This window comes from Colletotrichum costaricense, assembly GCF_030867565.1.
Source record: "Colletotrichum costaricense strain IMI 309622 chromosome Unknown Scaffold_10.1, whole genome shotgun sequence".
NCBI classification, from domain to species: Eukaryota; Fungi; Ascomycota; class Sordariomycetes; order Glomerellales; family Glomerellaceae; genus Colletotrichum; species Colletotrichum costaricense.
In genome coordinates this window covers 1,492,237-1,506,130 of record NW_026848239.1, presented here as the reverse complement: position 1 = coordinate 1,506,130, position 13,894 = coordinate 1,492,237, and the positions used below count along the sequence as shown (strand labels likewise).

At 50.7% G+C, this 13,894-nt stretch overlaps 4 protein-coding genes across 4 annotated transcripts; 2 read left to right on the top strand and 2 right to left on the bottom strand.

Moving 5' to 3' along the window:
- Window positions 1-292: 292 nt before the first annotated feature.
- CCOS01_10115 (uncharacterized protein) lies at window positions 293-1,953 on the top strand (the record flags this gene model as incomplete). The annotated part of the gene is made up of 2 exons (XM_060458271.1): window positions 293-454; window positions 517-1,953. The coding sequence occupies 2 exons, from the start codon at window positions 293-295 to the stop codon at window positions 1,951-1,953; spliced, it is 1,599 nt and encodes a 532-aa protein (XP_060311436.1).
- Window positions 1,954-2,118: 165 nt separating this feature from the next.
- CCOS01_10114 (uncharacterized protein) lies at window positions 2,119-3,460 on the bottom strand (the record flags this gene model as incomplete). The annotated part of the gene is made up of 3 exons (XM_060458270.1): window positions 2,119-2,640; window positions 2,718-3,192; window positions 3,246-3,460. The coding sequence occupies 3 exons, from the start codon at window positions 3,458-3,460 to the stop codon at window positions 2,119-2,121; spliced, it is 1,212 nt and encodes a 403-aa protein (XP_060311435.1).
- A 3,215-nt stretch (window positions 3,461-6,675) lies between these two features.
- Window positions 6,676-8,375, top strand: CCOS01_10113 (uncharacterized protein; the record flags this gene model as incomplete). The annotated part of the gene is made up of 3 exons (XM_060458269.1): window positions 6,676-6,962; window positions 7,024-7,480; window positions 7,542-8,375. The coding sequence occupies 3 exons, from the start codon at window positions 6,676-6,678 to the stop codon at window positions 8,373-8,375; spliced, it is 1,578 nt and encodes a 525-aa protein (XP_060311434.1).
- A 590-nt stretch (window positions 8,376-8,965) lies between these two features.
- On the bottom strand, window positions 8,966-13,175 carry CCOS01_10112 (uncharacterized protein; the record flags this gene model as incomplete). Its single annotated transcript, XM_060458268.1, has 10 exons — window positions 8,966-9,099; window positions 9,171-9,422; window positions 9,598-10,177; window positions 10,254-10,563; window positions 10,628-11,282; window positions 11,377-11,592; window positions 11,664-11,753; window positions 11,841-12,589; window positions 12,643-12,743; window positions 12,801-13,175. The coding sequence occupies 10 exons, from the start codon at window positions 13,173-13,175 to the stop codon at window positions 8,966-8,968; spliced, it is 3,462 nt and encodes a 1,153-aa protein (XP_060311433.1).
- Between the last annotated feature and the right edge of the window lie 719 nt (window positions 13,176-13,894).

Below are 13,894 nucleotides of genomic sequence, written 5' to 3'. Positions count from 1 at the left end.
CTAAAGCAATTATTGGATGAGATGGTATGGGTTAGATGCACCTCGTACGGTCGAATGTTGCTCATGACGAACTTGGCTCGAGCTTTTCGCCGAACATCTGAGCGGCCTACGACGCGGCCGGCGATACGACGATAAACAGGGTCTAGGTATAAGATGGTAGGAGATCGCCGCCCATCTTGGCTGTCTGGATGTTTGGACCATCAAGGGAGAAGCCGGTTCTCTCTTCTTGAATTCCTGTCTTCTTTCTTAGTCAGCCTTTCACCAAGAGAGCAGCTTACCGCCAATAAACAACATGGACACCGCATCAAAGACTGGAGACGGTGTGTCTCAGCTTGAGCATCGCAACACCGAGGACGTCGAACAGCTCAAGCATCAGGGCCAAAACATTGCCAAGGGTGCCGACCGCGCGGCGAACCTTATTGGTGATCAACAAATCGAGGTCACAGAGGAAGATGTAAGTCGACCTAATTTTTAGGGTCTTATCAAATTGAAGAGGAGCTGACTCAACTACTATAGAACAAACGCATCCGCCGAAAGACCGATAAGCGAATCCTCTCGATCCTCATCTGGGTCTACTTCCTCCAGATCCTCGACAAGTCCGTTCTCGGATACGGCGCCATCCATGGCCTCAGAACAGACTGCAACTTGACCGGAAATGAATACTCCATGGTCAGCTCCATCGCTGCCATCGCTCAGCTCGCATGGCAGCCTTTCTCCTCTTGGCTTATTGTCAAGGTGCCACACCGCATCCTGATGCCCTCCTTGGTCTTGGGTTGGGGTATCGCGCAGGTGTGCATGGCTGCATGCCACAACTACGCAGGTCTCTTGGCGACCCGCTTCCTGCTGGGCTTGTTCGAGGCCGGCTGCCTTCCTCTTTTCTCTGTCATCACTTCGCAGTGGTACCGTCGCGCTGAGCAGCCCATGCGTGTGGCATGCTGGTACGGCACCAACGGTCTTGCAACCATGTTTGCCGCCTCTGTCTCGTACGGCTTGGGTCAAATCAACGGGTCCATCCACTCGTGGCAGATTCTTTTCATCTTTGTCGGTCTCATCACCGTCCTCACCGCACCCGTCGTCTGGTACTTCCTCGATAGCGATATTCCCTCTGCCCGATTCCTTACCGAGCACGAGAAGCTGCAGGCCATCGAGCGTCTTCGCGCCAACCAGACCGGCACGGGAGGGAACGAGTTCAAGTGGAGCCAAGTCTGGGAGGCCCTCTACGAGCCCAAGAGCTGGCTGTTCGTTGGTATGGCCGTGTGCCTCAATGTCACCGCAGCTGTGACAAACACTTTCGGCCCCATTGTCATTTCTGGCTTCGGCTTCGACAGCATGAAGAGCTCCCTGCTCAACATCCCTTTTGGTTTCGTGCAGCTTATTGTCATCTTCCCGGCTTCCTACCTCGCCCACCGATTCCGCATTAAGTCAGCCTTCCTCGCGGCCGTCCTCGCCCCTGTCCTGACTGGCGCGGTCATGCTCTATGTTCTTCCTAGGAACAGCATTCCCCCTCTCCTCGCCGCGTACTACATGCTTGCCTTCCTCTTCGGCGGCAACCCCCTCATCGTCTCTTGGATGATCTCAAACATTGCGGGTACCACCAAGAAGTCCGTCATCATGTCCCTGTACAATGCTGGATCTTCCGCCGGCAACATCATCGGCCCCCTTCTCTTCAACTCTAAGGATGCGCCCGAGTACAAGCCTGGTCTCACCAAAGTCATGGGTATCACCTGTGCCTTGCTCGCCGTCATCGGACTGCAGGTCATCAACCTCTTCGTCTCCAATAAGATGCAGGAGCGCAAGAGAGTGGCGAACGGCAAGCCGAGAAAGATCAAGGATCTTAGCATGGAGCACCACTATGTTAGCGCACAGAATGATGAGGCTGGTGCTCAGTTGGGAGATAACGCATTCATGGATTTGACTGATCGCCAGAATGATGAGTTTGTGTACGTCTATTAAGACAAAAAGCTATAGGGATAGTGCTTAGAGCGTTTCAAAATACCTGGTAGTTGATGGTTGACAAGGCGTTTTTGCATCCTGCTTAGAATGTCTCCATCTTCAAGTCTTCGGCCACCAAGTTTCAAGTGATCCATGCATCCCGATACACCAAAGCTTCGCGTGTAGCTACCAGTCCCGATCCAATTTCTCTGCAATATCGCTCACATGCCAAACCCCGCCTCTACCTACGATCCATAGCTCATGCACGCCAAATGCCATGTTCACCGCCAGATTGCTTCCTCCACCCACACGTATAGTGCCAAGTGCGAGTCCAGACACGGGATCAATGACATCCACGCCGTCGCCAGCCCCGACAAAGATCCAACCATTTCTCGAAACCCGAATACCGTCATAGAAATACGAAATCGGGTTGTTCAAGAAGCGTGCATTCGTGAGAACGCCCCCGGCTGCGACATCGTATGCAAAGAGGGCACGGTTGCCGTACGGATTCTTCCTATCCACCGGCTTGGCTTCGGAGACACCGGTGTCGGGAAGATACAGCACATGACGGCCGTCGTGGCGCGGCGAGACAGCAACTCCGTTGGCGTTTCCTGTTGTAATGTGCACAACTCTCGGTCGCATGGTTGTACTGTTCACCATGTAGACGGTTGGGTTTGTTGGGGGAGTGAAGTCCGTCAAGTCCCGGCCCTGAGAGAGGTATTGTTAGTCATACATGCGGGATTGAATATTGAACCATATGCCCTTCACGATAAGTGACGGCCTACCCAGCCAGATTTTGAATCTGTGAACCAAAAGTTTCCATCAGAGTCAATCTCAAGATCATTGAGACCTGCGAAAGGCTGCTCGTAGTAGTTGTTCAACAACACAGTTGTCTCTAGGGTTATTGGTTCAATGCGAATGAGTGCCCCGGTCTCGTTATGGCTACCGTCCGTTACGACGTGATACGCTCCATTGTAGTAAACACAGCCGTGGGCGTTGAGGGTTGGCGGGTTTGTTGTGATCTTTCTGAGGGTATTGTTCTTGGTATCCAGTAGATACTGCCAGCTATGGGTACCGTTGTCACCTCCAGGGGGTCCCCACTCTACGAAGAAGAGCTCCTTGGTCTCCTTGTTGAAGCATGGTGCCTCGTGACTTTGGGATGCTAACTTTTGAATTTGCTTCACTGTAGCCTTTGGACCAAGTAGATCCATGAATCTTTCATCATAGGCTATGAAATTCGTGGTATTGAGGAAGACATTCCTGTTTCTTTAGCTGAGGCTCGTCATGGAAGATACAAGTCTGCGGAGGTATACCTCTTCTGTAACTCTGAATCGGTGGCGCGTCCCTTGTAGACAGCATCCATGGCGGAACGATTGAACGACCCAGATAGAACGGCCACAGAAGAGTCGCCATATGACATGTACGCCCATGTTGCGATTGTATCGTTGAAAGCGTCCGGGAGATCAGTAAAATACGCAACGATGGCGAACGGCAAAGCTGCCAGACTCCATAAAACCAAAGCTCTCATCTTGAAAGCTATTGGCCTCTCTGACTCGCCTGAGTAAAGTTTAGGGGCAGCCATTACTGAAGTTATATTGTTTACATCCGTTTCATAATTGTTCTTTACCAAAGTGACAACGGGTGCTGTCCTCGTGAAGTCGGGCCAGTACCGAGACCGGACTACTCCGCGTTCTTTGATGACACCAACAAAATCTTCACACTTAGAGCGTTCTACTGGTGGACTACTCCGCACTCTCACTTACACAGCAGATTTGCGGATGGACTACTCCGCGTTCTTGTCAGTAGCGAGGTCAAATGGCAATACGTTAATGGCAACCGCGGTGCTGATTACGTCTTCGGGAACTACTTTTCCAGATCGTCAAAGCGGGGTAGTCATACCTGAAAGACTTCATATGTTCACAGCTAAATAGTAAGAGAAGCTACGATGAAGTCATTTGCCGGCATGGTTGGGGGATTATTCGGGATATAGGTGGATACGCGGAGAAGCTCCGCCAAAAACACCCGGAGGGGAAATGCGGGGGGTCGAGTTCCTACCCTTCCAGACGGAGTAACTCCGATTACCATGTGGCGGGCAGGCGGTAAAATGTAGAATATAACACTGCCGGTGAATTGATTTGTGGTCTCTGGGGCAAAATGATTTGATGAAGGATGTTAGAGCCTACTGCTCTGTCTAGACAGTGAAATGGCACTTGATTCTAGAACCATACCTCCATCAATCAAGTTGCCGAAGCGCTTTCAGACCGAGGAGTTAAGAAGGATTGGAATACACTGAAGCTAAATCTGATCGAACTTATGCAACTCAGTCCGAGCCAAGTTGAGTTAAGCCCTGCACAAGGCTTGAAGATGGATGGAGCTTGATAAGTAAACTGTGCAAAGGTCTTTTGGATAGAATGTAATCATACTTTTGGATTTTGTGGCTACTATACTGACACCAAAGGGATGTTTTCTGATCTTCTATCTGAGTTTGTGAGTTCGCGCCATGAGAATTTCCGTGATAAGTGAGTGGAAAGCAAGGATAAACAATGCACGTTAGATTGCTGACGTAGATCGCGCAGACGCAACTCAGACAAGGCGAGCGCCAAGTCTTCAATGACAGAAGTGCGAGCGAGCTCGCTTTCATTGAGTATTAGACCAATCCCAATGGAATTTTGGGTCTCAATCAGCGACCTAGGGTCATCCGAGCAAGGCCACTGTTTCACTCTCGAACAGCCAAGCTGCATTATTCACAAGAGTACCAAAAGTCTTACTAATGATCAAATGTTGACTGGGCATGGCAGATTTTTCGAATACTCGGAAGCGAACTATTAGATCTTCGTTGCTAATGAGTCTGCGTTTTGACACGATATCCTGAGACTCTGCGTGCTCGCCGTCCCGATCAACACTCTGACGTCAAGTGGGGGAAATGAGAAGCTCGTCTTCGCTTTTTTGTGTTTGGAAGTATATTTCACGCTTCCAGATTCGGGGTTTCGGACTGATTGTTTGAGCTTAAGACCGGCTGCTAAAATGGACCTGTCACTGAACTCCAGATCTCCTTAGCTGATGCAGACTGGAGAGCTCTGGGTGTTGTACGAGGATACCTCTCTTCTAGCGGCTCTATCATACAAAGGCCCGGATTGGAGTAATTTTGGTGGAGCCGGTCTGCGTTGCTCTCCTCAGGGCTAGAATTACCATCGAATGGTGCAACACGTTCCCACCTCGATATGAAGTCAAATGATGGCGATAAACAGTAGGAAGTGTTGGTCAATAGGCAGGTTTCTCACTACAGAGCTTATTGTAGAGGACATGTTCCTAAACTTCCTACCTGTAGGCAAGATCGGCTGAGGAATCGAGTTGGAAATATCCTGCGAGCCTTCTGGTTCAATGTGAAGACTCTGAAGAGCATCCGATGGTCAGCGAGTCTGCAACAGCGAGAGTAGAATACTAAGAGATTAGAAATGGACTCAAAGACCAGTTCACTTTCTCTCAGATCCTAGTCTGTCAGCCCTTGGCACCTGAATGGTTGCGTGGTGTAAAATCGACTCTTAGCGCGTAATGTCACGTACTAAGTCCGAAATACGATTAAGGAGGATGCGGAAAATACGGCAATGTCAAGGATCTCCCGTACCGCTCGGTATGGGGTTCTAGACGACCTTTAAGCTTTTTCTAAGCTCGAACAACGAGATGTGGTCCAGCTAGGCGTCCTCGGAGAATTGGTGTGGGTGCACAGCCTAGCTAGCCCCTATCACATTTCACGCTTTTCTTTTCCTATTTCCCCCCTCCATGCCCGTTACCGAAACCGAGCACAGAGACACGACAGCTCCAAGGATCTCCCCCAATCATCGGTCTCAACTTGCCGAAAAGGACTATGCTCACTTTCATCCCCTCATTCGCCATCATAACTTCGTAAGGATGGCAGAGGTCAGTGAGGAGAACTGACGGCCGATTGACAGGGCTTCTTTGAGACGAACTTGGCTCTTACTCATCCACGCGGCTGGGAATTCTGCTCTGCGCTGAGTTTCAGCTTCTGAATTTCTCCATATGTATCACTTTGCGAATGTTCAAGATCATCGATGATGCAAATCATAACCTTCACCTCTAGTGTGTTAGTTCTCACTCTTGACTAACAACCATCCATAGCCATTGTTGTCGAGTACCGCAAGCACAAACGTGCAGAATACCTTTCCCGAGAATTTTGGCACGTTTTTAGCTCACCCGTTGATCAGCAGAGCCGTCACTGGACGCCAATCTAGACTCAAGTTGTTCCTCGAAACGAGGCCTCTGGTAGCTTGTGGGCCTGCCACCAGACCCCGGCCTTCGGTCTCGCTTTCAAGGCTCACTGGCCACCTGCACTGCCTGGCCCACCGAGGAAGATCATTCTGACTTGTGCGACTTCCAGTCCGTCTTTGATAATGGCATGCAGCCAAGTTTTTCCTTTTCCACGTCCTCACTTGTCAAAAACACAGCACACGAAAGCTGACGGGGCATATGTGATTCGTTTTACTCGCTTTCATGAATTTCGGAAACGCCTAACGAGACAGCGGATGGATCTACCAACCCGAACCCGACGTATTCCACCTTTTCTCTTACTGAACTACTAGGTCCTTTAGTGTTTATATACAACTACACGACCGCCTCTTCTCAACTGTGCTGGAAGAGTCCGACTCTGTTTTGTTGCCAACAACACTCACCAACTCCCATCTCTTGCCCCCCAACACACCGGAGCAAGAGAGATCAAACATCAGCATGAAGTCACCAGTCACCGACTCGCCGCCTCCAGAGGCAGAGAAACTTCCCATCACCGAGACAAGTTCAAGCGCTGCTTCACCGAACCTACGTGGAGACGACGAAGAAGCTACAATCGCCGAGCCAAATGCGAATAGCGTCAACACAGTCGTCGATGATGCTGCCGAGCCTGAAAACGAGTTCTCTGTATGGTGGGCGGACGACCAAGATCCAGAGAATCCCATGAATTGGTCAAAAAGTCGCAAACTGGGCATCATCGCGACACTTTCCTTCATCACCTTCCTCACGTACGAAGAGCTTTCCGAAGAATGATCCTTCTCCTTTGTATGATTACTAATCCTACTTTAGACCCCTGGCGTCGTCGATGTTTGCGCCTGGCATCCCGCAAGTCATGGCTGAATTTGGCGAATCCGACGATTCGATCGCGACATTCGTTGTCTCCGTCTTTGTCCTCGGCTTTGCCCTGGGTCCTCTCATTATCTCGCCGCTCAGCGAGTTGTACGGCCGCGTCTACATATATCACGTCTGCAACGCCCTTTTCGTCGTTTTCTCCGCTGCTTGTGGACTTGCGACCAACATCGACATGCTCATCGCCTTTCGCTTCCTGGCTGGCTTTTCAGGTGTCGCCGTGATTACTTGTGGCGCTGGGTCGATTGCGGATATGATGCCCGTTGAAAAGAGAGGCTTCTACATCAGTATCTGGAGTCTTGGACCTCTTCTCGGCCCCGTCGTAGGACCTGTCTGTGCTGGCTTCCTTGTAGAGGCCAAGGGATGGAGATGGGTCTTCTGGATTATTACCATCACCGTGAGTGCCTCTTCTTGACTACTTCAACGCCACGAGTGCGCCAACTAACCTTCCACCTTAGTCCGGTGCGGTGACTTTAGCCTCCTTCTTTGTCCTTCGCGAGTCTTACGCACCCGTACTCTTGGAGAGAAAAGCCGCCCGCTTGCGCAAGGAGACCGGCAATGAGAAGTACCAATCAAGGATGAAGAAGAAGGGAACTCCACGCCAGATCTTTCTCACTGCCATCATCCGTCCTGGCCGCATGTTCTTCCGCTCGGCAGTCGTTATGATCTTGTGCCTTTACGTCGCGATGCTCTACGGCTTCCTGTACATCCTCTTCACCACCTTCACCTTTGTTTACCGCGACACCTATGGTTTTGGCTCCGTCGGAGCCGGCCTCTCTTTCATCGGAGGTGGTGTCGGAAACATTCTCGGACTCGCCTACGTCGGAAGCTTGTCGGATAAGATTATCCAGAGACGGCAAGCCGAGGGCAAGGACCCCAAGCCCGAGGACCGCCTGCATCTCATCCTCACGGTGCCCTCTTCACTCACGATCCCTATCGGTCTCATGATGTACGGCTGGACGGCGGACAAGCAGCTTCACTGGATCCTGCCGATGATTGGTACCGGTATCATGGGTTTCGGCTCAATTGGTATTCTTATGACGATCAACACTTACTTGGTCGACGCATTCACGCTCTATGCTGCTTCTGTCACTGCCGCAAACGCCGTTTTGAGGAGTCTGCTGGGCGCTCTGCTACCTCTCGGAGGCTTGCAGTTGTACAACAAATTGGGCCTTGGATGGGGAAACACCCTGCTAGGACTGCTGACACTCGCTGCTGCGCCAGTGCCATGGATATTGTATACTTTCGGGGAAAGGATTAGACGGAGCCCGAAATTCCGTCAAGACTTTTAGACTACATAGACCATTGCATGTTAATTATTCACTCGCATAGAAAGCCTTGCTTAGTACTTTATATCTTGTGCATTAAGAGGATTGTCACATATAGGGTCCTGCGTATTTCTCGTCTTGATAAGACATGGTACTGCATATATATGCGTCTTTGAATATTCGTTCAACAGTGGCTTTCCTATAGATCGGTGCTGATGTCGCTAAACAGGTGGTGCCATTCCTGAACTGCCTTTGCTTGGTCTGATACAGCGGTTGACGTGAATGTGTTATTGTGGTGAAAAAACCCTCCTGCAAGTATGAGGACGATTGCAGGTTCCTTTGGATTCTGGCTGGTTTGCACGAAGGCGTAGGAGCTTTTCATTTACAATTGGACCACCAATAAATCGAAAACGTACCTTAGACAGTGACGCTATTCACTCAGTGGTACACCAAGGATTATCATGTGAAAAAGATGTTTTGGTTCATGCCGCGGGAAGTGTGAAGTAGCATAGTGAAAGAGCTAGGTTGCCAGTGTTGCCTGTGGCTGGTGAGTTCTTTCACGATCTACCAATCTCAATGGCATCCCGAATTAGATCTAACCCACCCTGAGACCACTACCCTTCATCGGGAACTTTAGGCGGGAACACAGGCATCGCAAAAGGATTGACGCTCGGCTTATAGGGATAGGTCCTCTCGAAAGAATTGGGCTCCACCCATCTGGACATGGCGTAAAATCTGTAGTTGTCGGCTATCAAGTGTAGGTAGATTGTTAGTTGCTGAGGTGCCAGCCATTATCGGCCGAGGAAGATTGGACCTTACAGTTTTGTTGCGTATACTCGCCGGGTGTGAAGTGACGATCGTAATTGGCTAATTTCTTAGCATTGTCAATACCGTAGGCTTTGTTCTCTCCGCGACCGTCACTGTAGTCGACAAGGAGGTCTCTAACGACTGGTCCCGACCCCGAAGATGGTGTGTTCATGAAATAATCCATATGCGTCGCCTCGTGCAGCCAATACCCTCCCCTAGCGTGCTCCCAATTCGCCAAGTTCAGACGGTCTTCTGCAGTCTTCTCTGTGTTCATGTATCTTGTTAGATCGTCCAGATCCTTCCCCAGGGTGGTGTACTTCCTGCAGACAAGCGCCCGCGTATAGCGGTTCTCGTTCCATTTCCACGTTATCAAGGCAGCGGGACCTCCTTCAGAAGGATTTTCCCTTGTCTCCGCAGTAGTTTTCGGGGTCCCCGGAACCATCGCTGAGGCTGCATGAGACCTCAATCCACAGGTACTGCCACGAGTCGATGTAGTTAGGAGGACCCCAGTCTGTCCACCAATGGGTCCACATCTGTGAGGTGTAGTAGAAGATGTTCTGGATCTGCCTCTTCTTGTCGTCAGACAGTGTCTTCTGGTCGCCTTGACCGAAGAACTCATTGATGCCCTGGCTGTTCCAATCGATATTGCTCGACAGGCGGTCCATCAAACTGAGGCGGTTGAAGTCACGCCAGCCGTTTTTGATGTTGCTGAACGTCTCAGTATCGCACTGATAAAATCCAAACAGACGAGTCTCGCGCAAGTTTTCAATAGCAATGTCGGACTCATCGTCATTCTTGAGAGGTGGGTATGGTGGGTTGCTGTCTTGGGCATACACAGGAGCATAATCCCAGAGGATGAGCGGATCATTGGTTGAGTATGATGGCAATCCAGGGTTACTGACGGCGCCATCACCGCCGCCGCTTCCGTTGCATTCGTTGAAGTTGGTGTATGCTGCATTCGTTGCAGGGTCGACTTCGATGAGATCAGCTCGTCCTAGCCCGCCAAGGTTCGCGAAGTGCTAAGGTCACAAGCGTCAGCAGATTTCATCCCTGATGTACCCTTAGTTGTATTGATCGAGAGTGCCAAAGGCTTACCAAACATTCTCCGCGGTCAACGCCGCTGTAGAGGACGCCGCGGTTTGTCCAAGAGAAAGAAGAACCTCCAGCGGCACCACCACTCTGGTAGCCATTGTTCTTGAAGACTGTGCTGGCTCCAGTGTATTTGTTCATCCAGATAATGTCAGCCCTCCCAGAGTTCTCCACGTCCGCAAAGCGTATATTAGCGCGATCCCATGATTCTGCAAATTTGATCTGGCCAGCATCGAGAAGGCTACTCTGTCTATTGAGCCAGGCAGTCATGCGACCACTTATCTCAATGCAAATAGGATCGGCTCGCCCGTCGCCACTGTAAGAAAGTATGTTAGCGTCGAGTCCAGCCTGCTGAGTGGCGATACTCGGGAAGCACTCACTCAATGTCTGCCAAGCGCATGCCCCTATCAAAGATACCCACGCCCCAGCCTTCTGTGCAGCCAGTGGTTGCGACCACGCCCCGATTGCTGAACGTGAGTGCCTTTGCGCCAGCATCGTAATTGTTCTCATACAATGTCAGAGCCCCGGTAGCTTTGTTTTGGACAAGCACATCGCATCTTCCGTTTCCGGTCCAATCAGCGAAGTGAATGCCCATCCGGGGCCCGGGCACTGTCAGCGTGATCGAGGTATCATGGCCCCAATTCGGTGGGGAATGGATGTTGGTGTTGATCTCATCCACTCGGCCGTCGTAGTAGATCCAAACGAGATCATCAGCGCCAGTACCGCGCATGTCGCAGTAAAAGTTGCCGTCACCTTTGCGTCTTGTGCCCCCGGATCCCTTGTTTTCGAAGACAATCATATCAAACCATTCTTCTTCCTCTTTCATGTAAATGTAATCAAGCCTACCGGATCCGTAGATGCGGCCAAACTTGATGTTGCCACGGAGACCCGTCGCCGCTTGACCGGGATGCGTGACTCCGGCCTTTCGCCAGTCAGGGACAATACCCTTCCCCGATCCGCGCTGGTTGATGTACGTGTCCACGTTGCCGTTGTCTCCAACGTACAGGAAGTCCGCTCGGTAGCTGGGGAGATTGTCTGCGTCAACAACAAGGACACAGACAAGATATTAGACGTCGGTTGACTTACTCGCCATTCAGGTCGGCAAGTTCAACGCCCGACTACGGCCCACTCCTGGCGTTGAACACAGTTTCCCTGATACCACTTGCAGTCTGGAACCCTTGCCAGAAATTCTCGTCTCCCTTTCCGCCATTTCGGGAACACTTGACATCATCATTGCTGACTAGGCAGAAGTCGACTCTCCCGTCACCGTCAATGTCCGCCATGCGAACCTCTCTTTGCGTTCTGTCGCTCTGGCCGATGATCTGCAGGGCGCAATCCTTAGTAGCTGAGCGGATGTGAGTCAAATGATGATGCGACTTGCCTGGCCGATAGATCAGAAGGCCGGTGGTGTGCCACCCTTATTCAATGAAGCCCACACTGCAGCCCCGGGCTTGATGCAGAAGAAGTCATCCAGGCCATTGTTGTTGAAGTCTCCGAAGGCATAAGCTGAACGAAAGAAGGATGTTAGCGAATGATTCTGACTAAGCCGAGTCTTTTGACTCCTAGGCGCATACTAATAGTCAAGTAACTTACTATCGTCTACGCCACAGTTGAGGTCCGTTTTAAACTCCACTGTCGGCCCAAATGAGCCCCCTGCTCCCAAGTTTCGACGATACATCCATGTAAGCTCCTGACTTTCATCGATGGCCGCGTAGACAAGGTCATCGAGTGATGCACTACGTGGTGAGTTTGGGTCACCCTTGACGATGTTCGCAAAGAACATATAATCTGTGGGGGATCCTGGGGCAGATGTCCTCGTGTACTTGATGATCTTTCCTGATTCGATAATTCCTCGCTCAACGCGATCGTGAACATAGTTCCCATCATCGTGTCCGCTACCTCGTTGAGTTTGAACTCGTCGAGCAGTTCCGGGAATTTCCTGGCATTTGGTCGTTTTGGTGACCTCGGCATCATTGACCGTCTCGACGTTGGGTGGCGGCTTGATCTTCTTCGCGATTCGATTGATGGCAGCCACCCACACAGAAGCAAAGAGCCTATAGCCCTCATCAGTCGGATGCGTTCCATCACCAATCTGATTGAGACTTATGGCATCGTGAATGTTGGCATAAGAAATTCTGTAGCCACGATACGTCGTGTAGACCAGGTTGCGATATCCTTGGCTCACGGCTGCAGCGCAGGCCTTGATGCCATCGTCCTTTCCACTTTTGACCAGAGACGAGAGGATGACCGTTGTGTCCGGTAGTGTCTTGAATATCTCATCGATCATTGTCCTCATATTCTTGATTGTAGTCTCTGGGTCCTGGCGGTTCTCGCAGTCATTCCTGCCTGGGGTTCAGTATGGACGGATTTCTGTGACTCTAGAACAAGGACTCACGTTCCAGCGTTGACCAATACGAGATTGGGTTTCTGGTTGGACGAAAGGCGAAATTTCTCATTCACTTGGTGCACCCAGGCGCCCGGATGGCCTTCGTTGTCCTAGAGAGGCGTAATCAGCCATGAGATTTCCCTGCCTCAGAACGCTTTGCAGCTCACGTTATCAGCCATAGTGCCATCCTGCTTGGACCCAACCATGTTGACTTTCCAGCCCTCAAACCTTAGTTGTTCGCGCAACGCCTTAGGATAGCCGTTGTTGTCGCTCGAGAAGACGCCCCTGGTGATTGATGCACCGAGCGGAAGGATCCGCAAGTAGAAATCCTCAGCACGCTTCTTGAAAGTGTGGGTGCTATTGCCAGAAGATCCCTCGTTGTCCGGGTAGTTCGTCCACGTCTCATTGCCCGCCAGCACAAGAACGTCCGTGGCGTAGGAGCCATTTTCATACAGAGAGGGGCCGTCCGGCGGTGACCAACAATCAGCCGCAACAAGACAGCTCAAAGAAGCAAGCCAGAGGATTGGGTGTGATCGGCGCATGCTTAAATCGCCTCACACAACTCACAGCCCAGTGGAAAAGAGGAAGGAGCCACTCACGTCGGAGGGGTGAAGCATCTGTTGCTGAGGTTTGATGATAGCGGTGTCGTATCCCTCTTAGACATGGCGAGTTCACGATCAGGACTGAACTAGGTGTGAGGATAGTTACCGCATGAACATGGCTCTCGTTGGTTCTTCTCGTCCGTCTTTTGATGAACATGCGATTTCAGTAGATCCCACAGGATTCCGCAAGCTTCGCTTATTCCTTGGGTTCTACAAATAGTGAGAGTTCTTCGGAGATTGATGCATAAATGGTAAAGCGTTGATAGAAATCGGAACCGACCATCCTGTCTCGTACGAATATGACCTTCGCCCGAGACTGTGATGGACTAGCGCTTATAATCCGCCCTTACATTCTCACGCACCGTCAGCAGAGCCAAGCCGTTACATTCTCATATACTGTAAGCAAGGAAGAAGTGTTGCATTCTCATGTATGTAAGCATAGCCGAGGAAATTTCTACTTACATTGGTTCCTTTAGTGATTTGCCCATCACAGACCTGATAGTCTGACTCATCGTAGGTAGTCTATCACTTAGAGAGTCGGGGTCTTTGTTCCCCCAAGAATTAAGTCAGAAATTCAGAAAGATCTTGTTGTGCCAAGAATCCTTTCGTAGAGTCCATTTTTTCTTTCTAAATGTCTTACAATCAGTCGTTACTTGTAC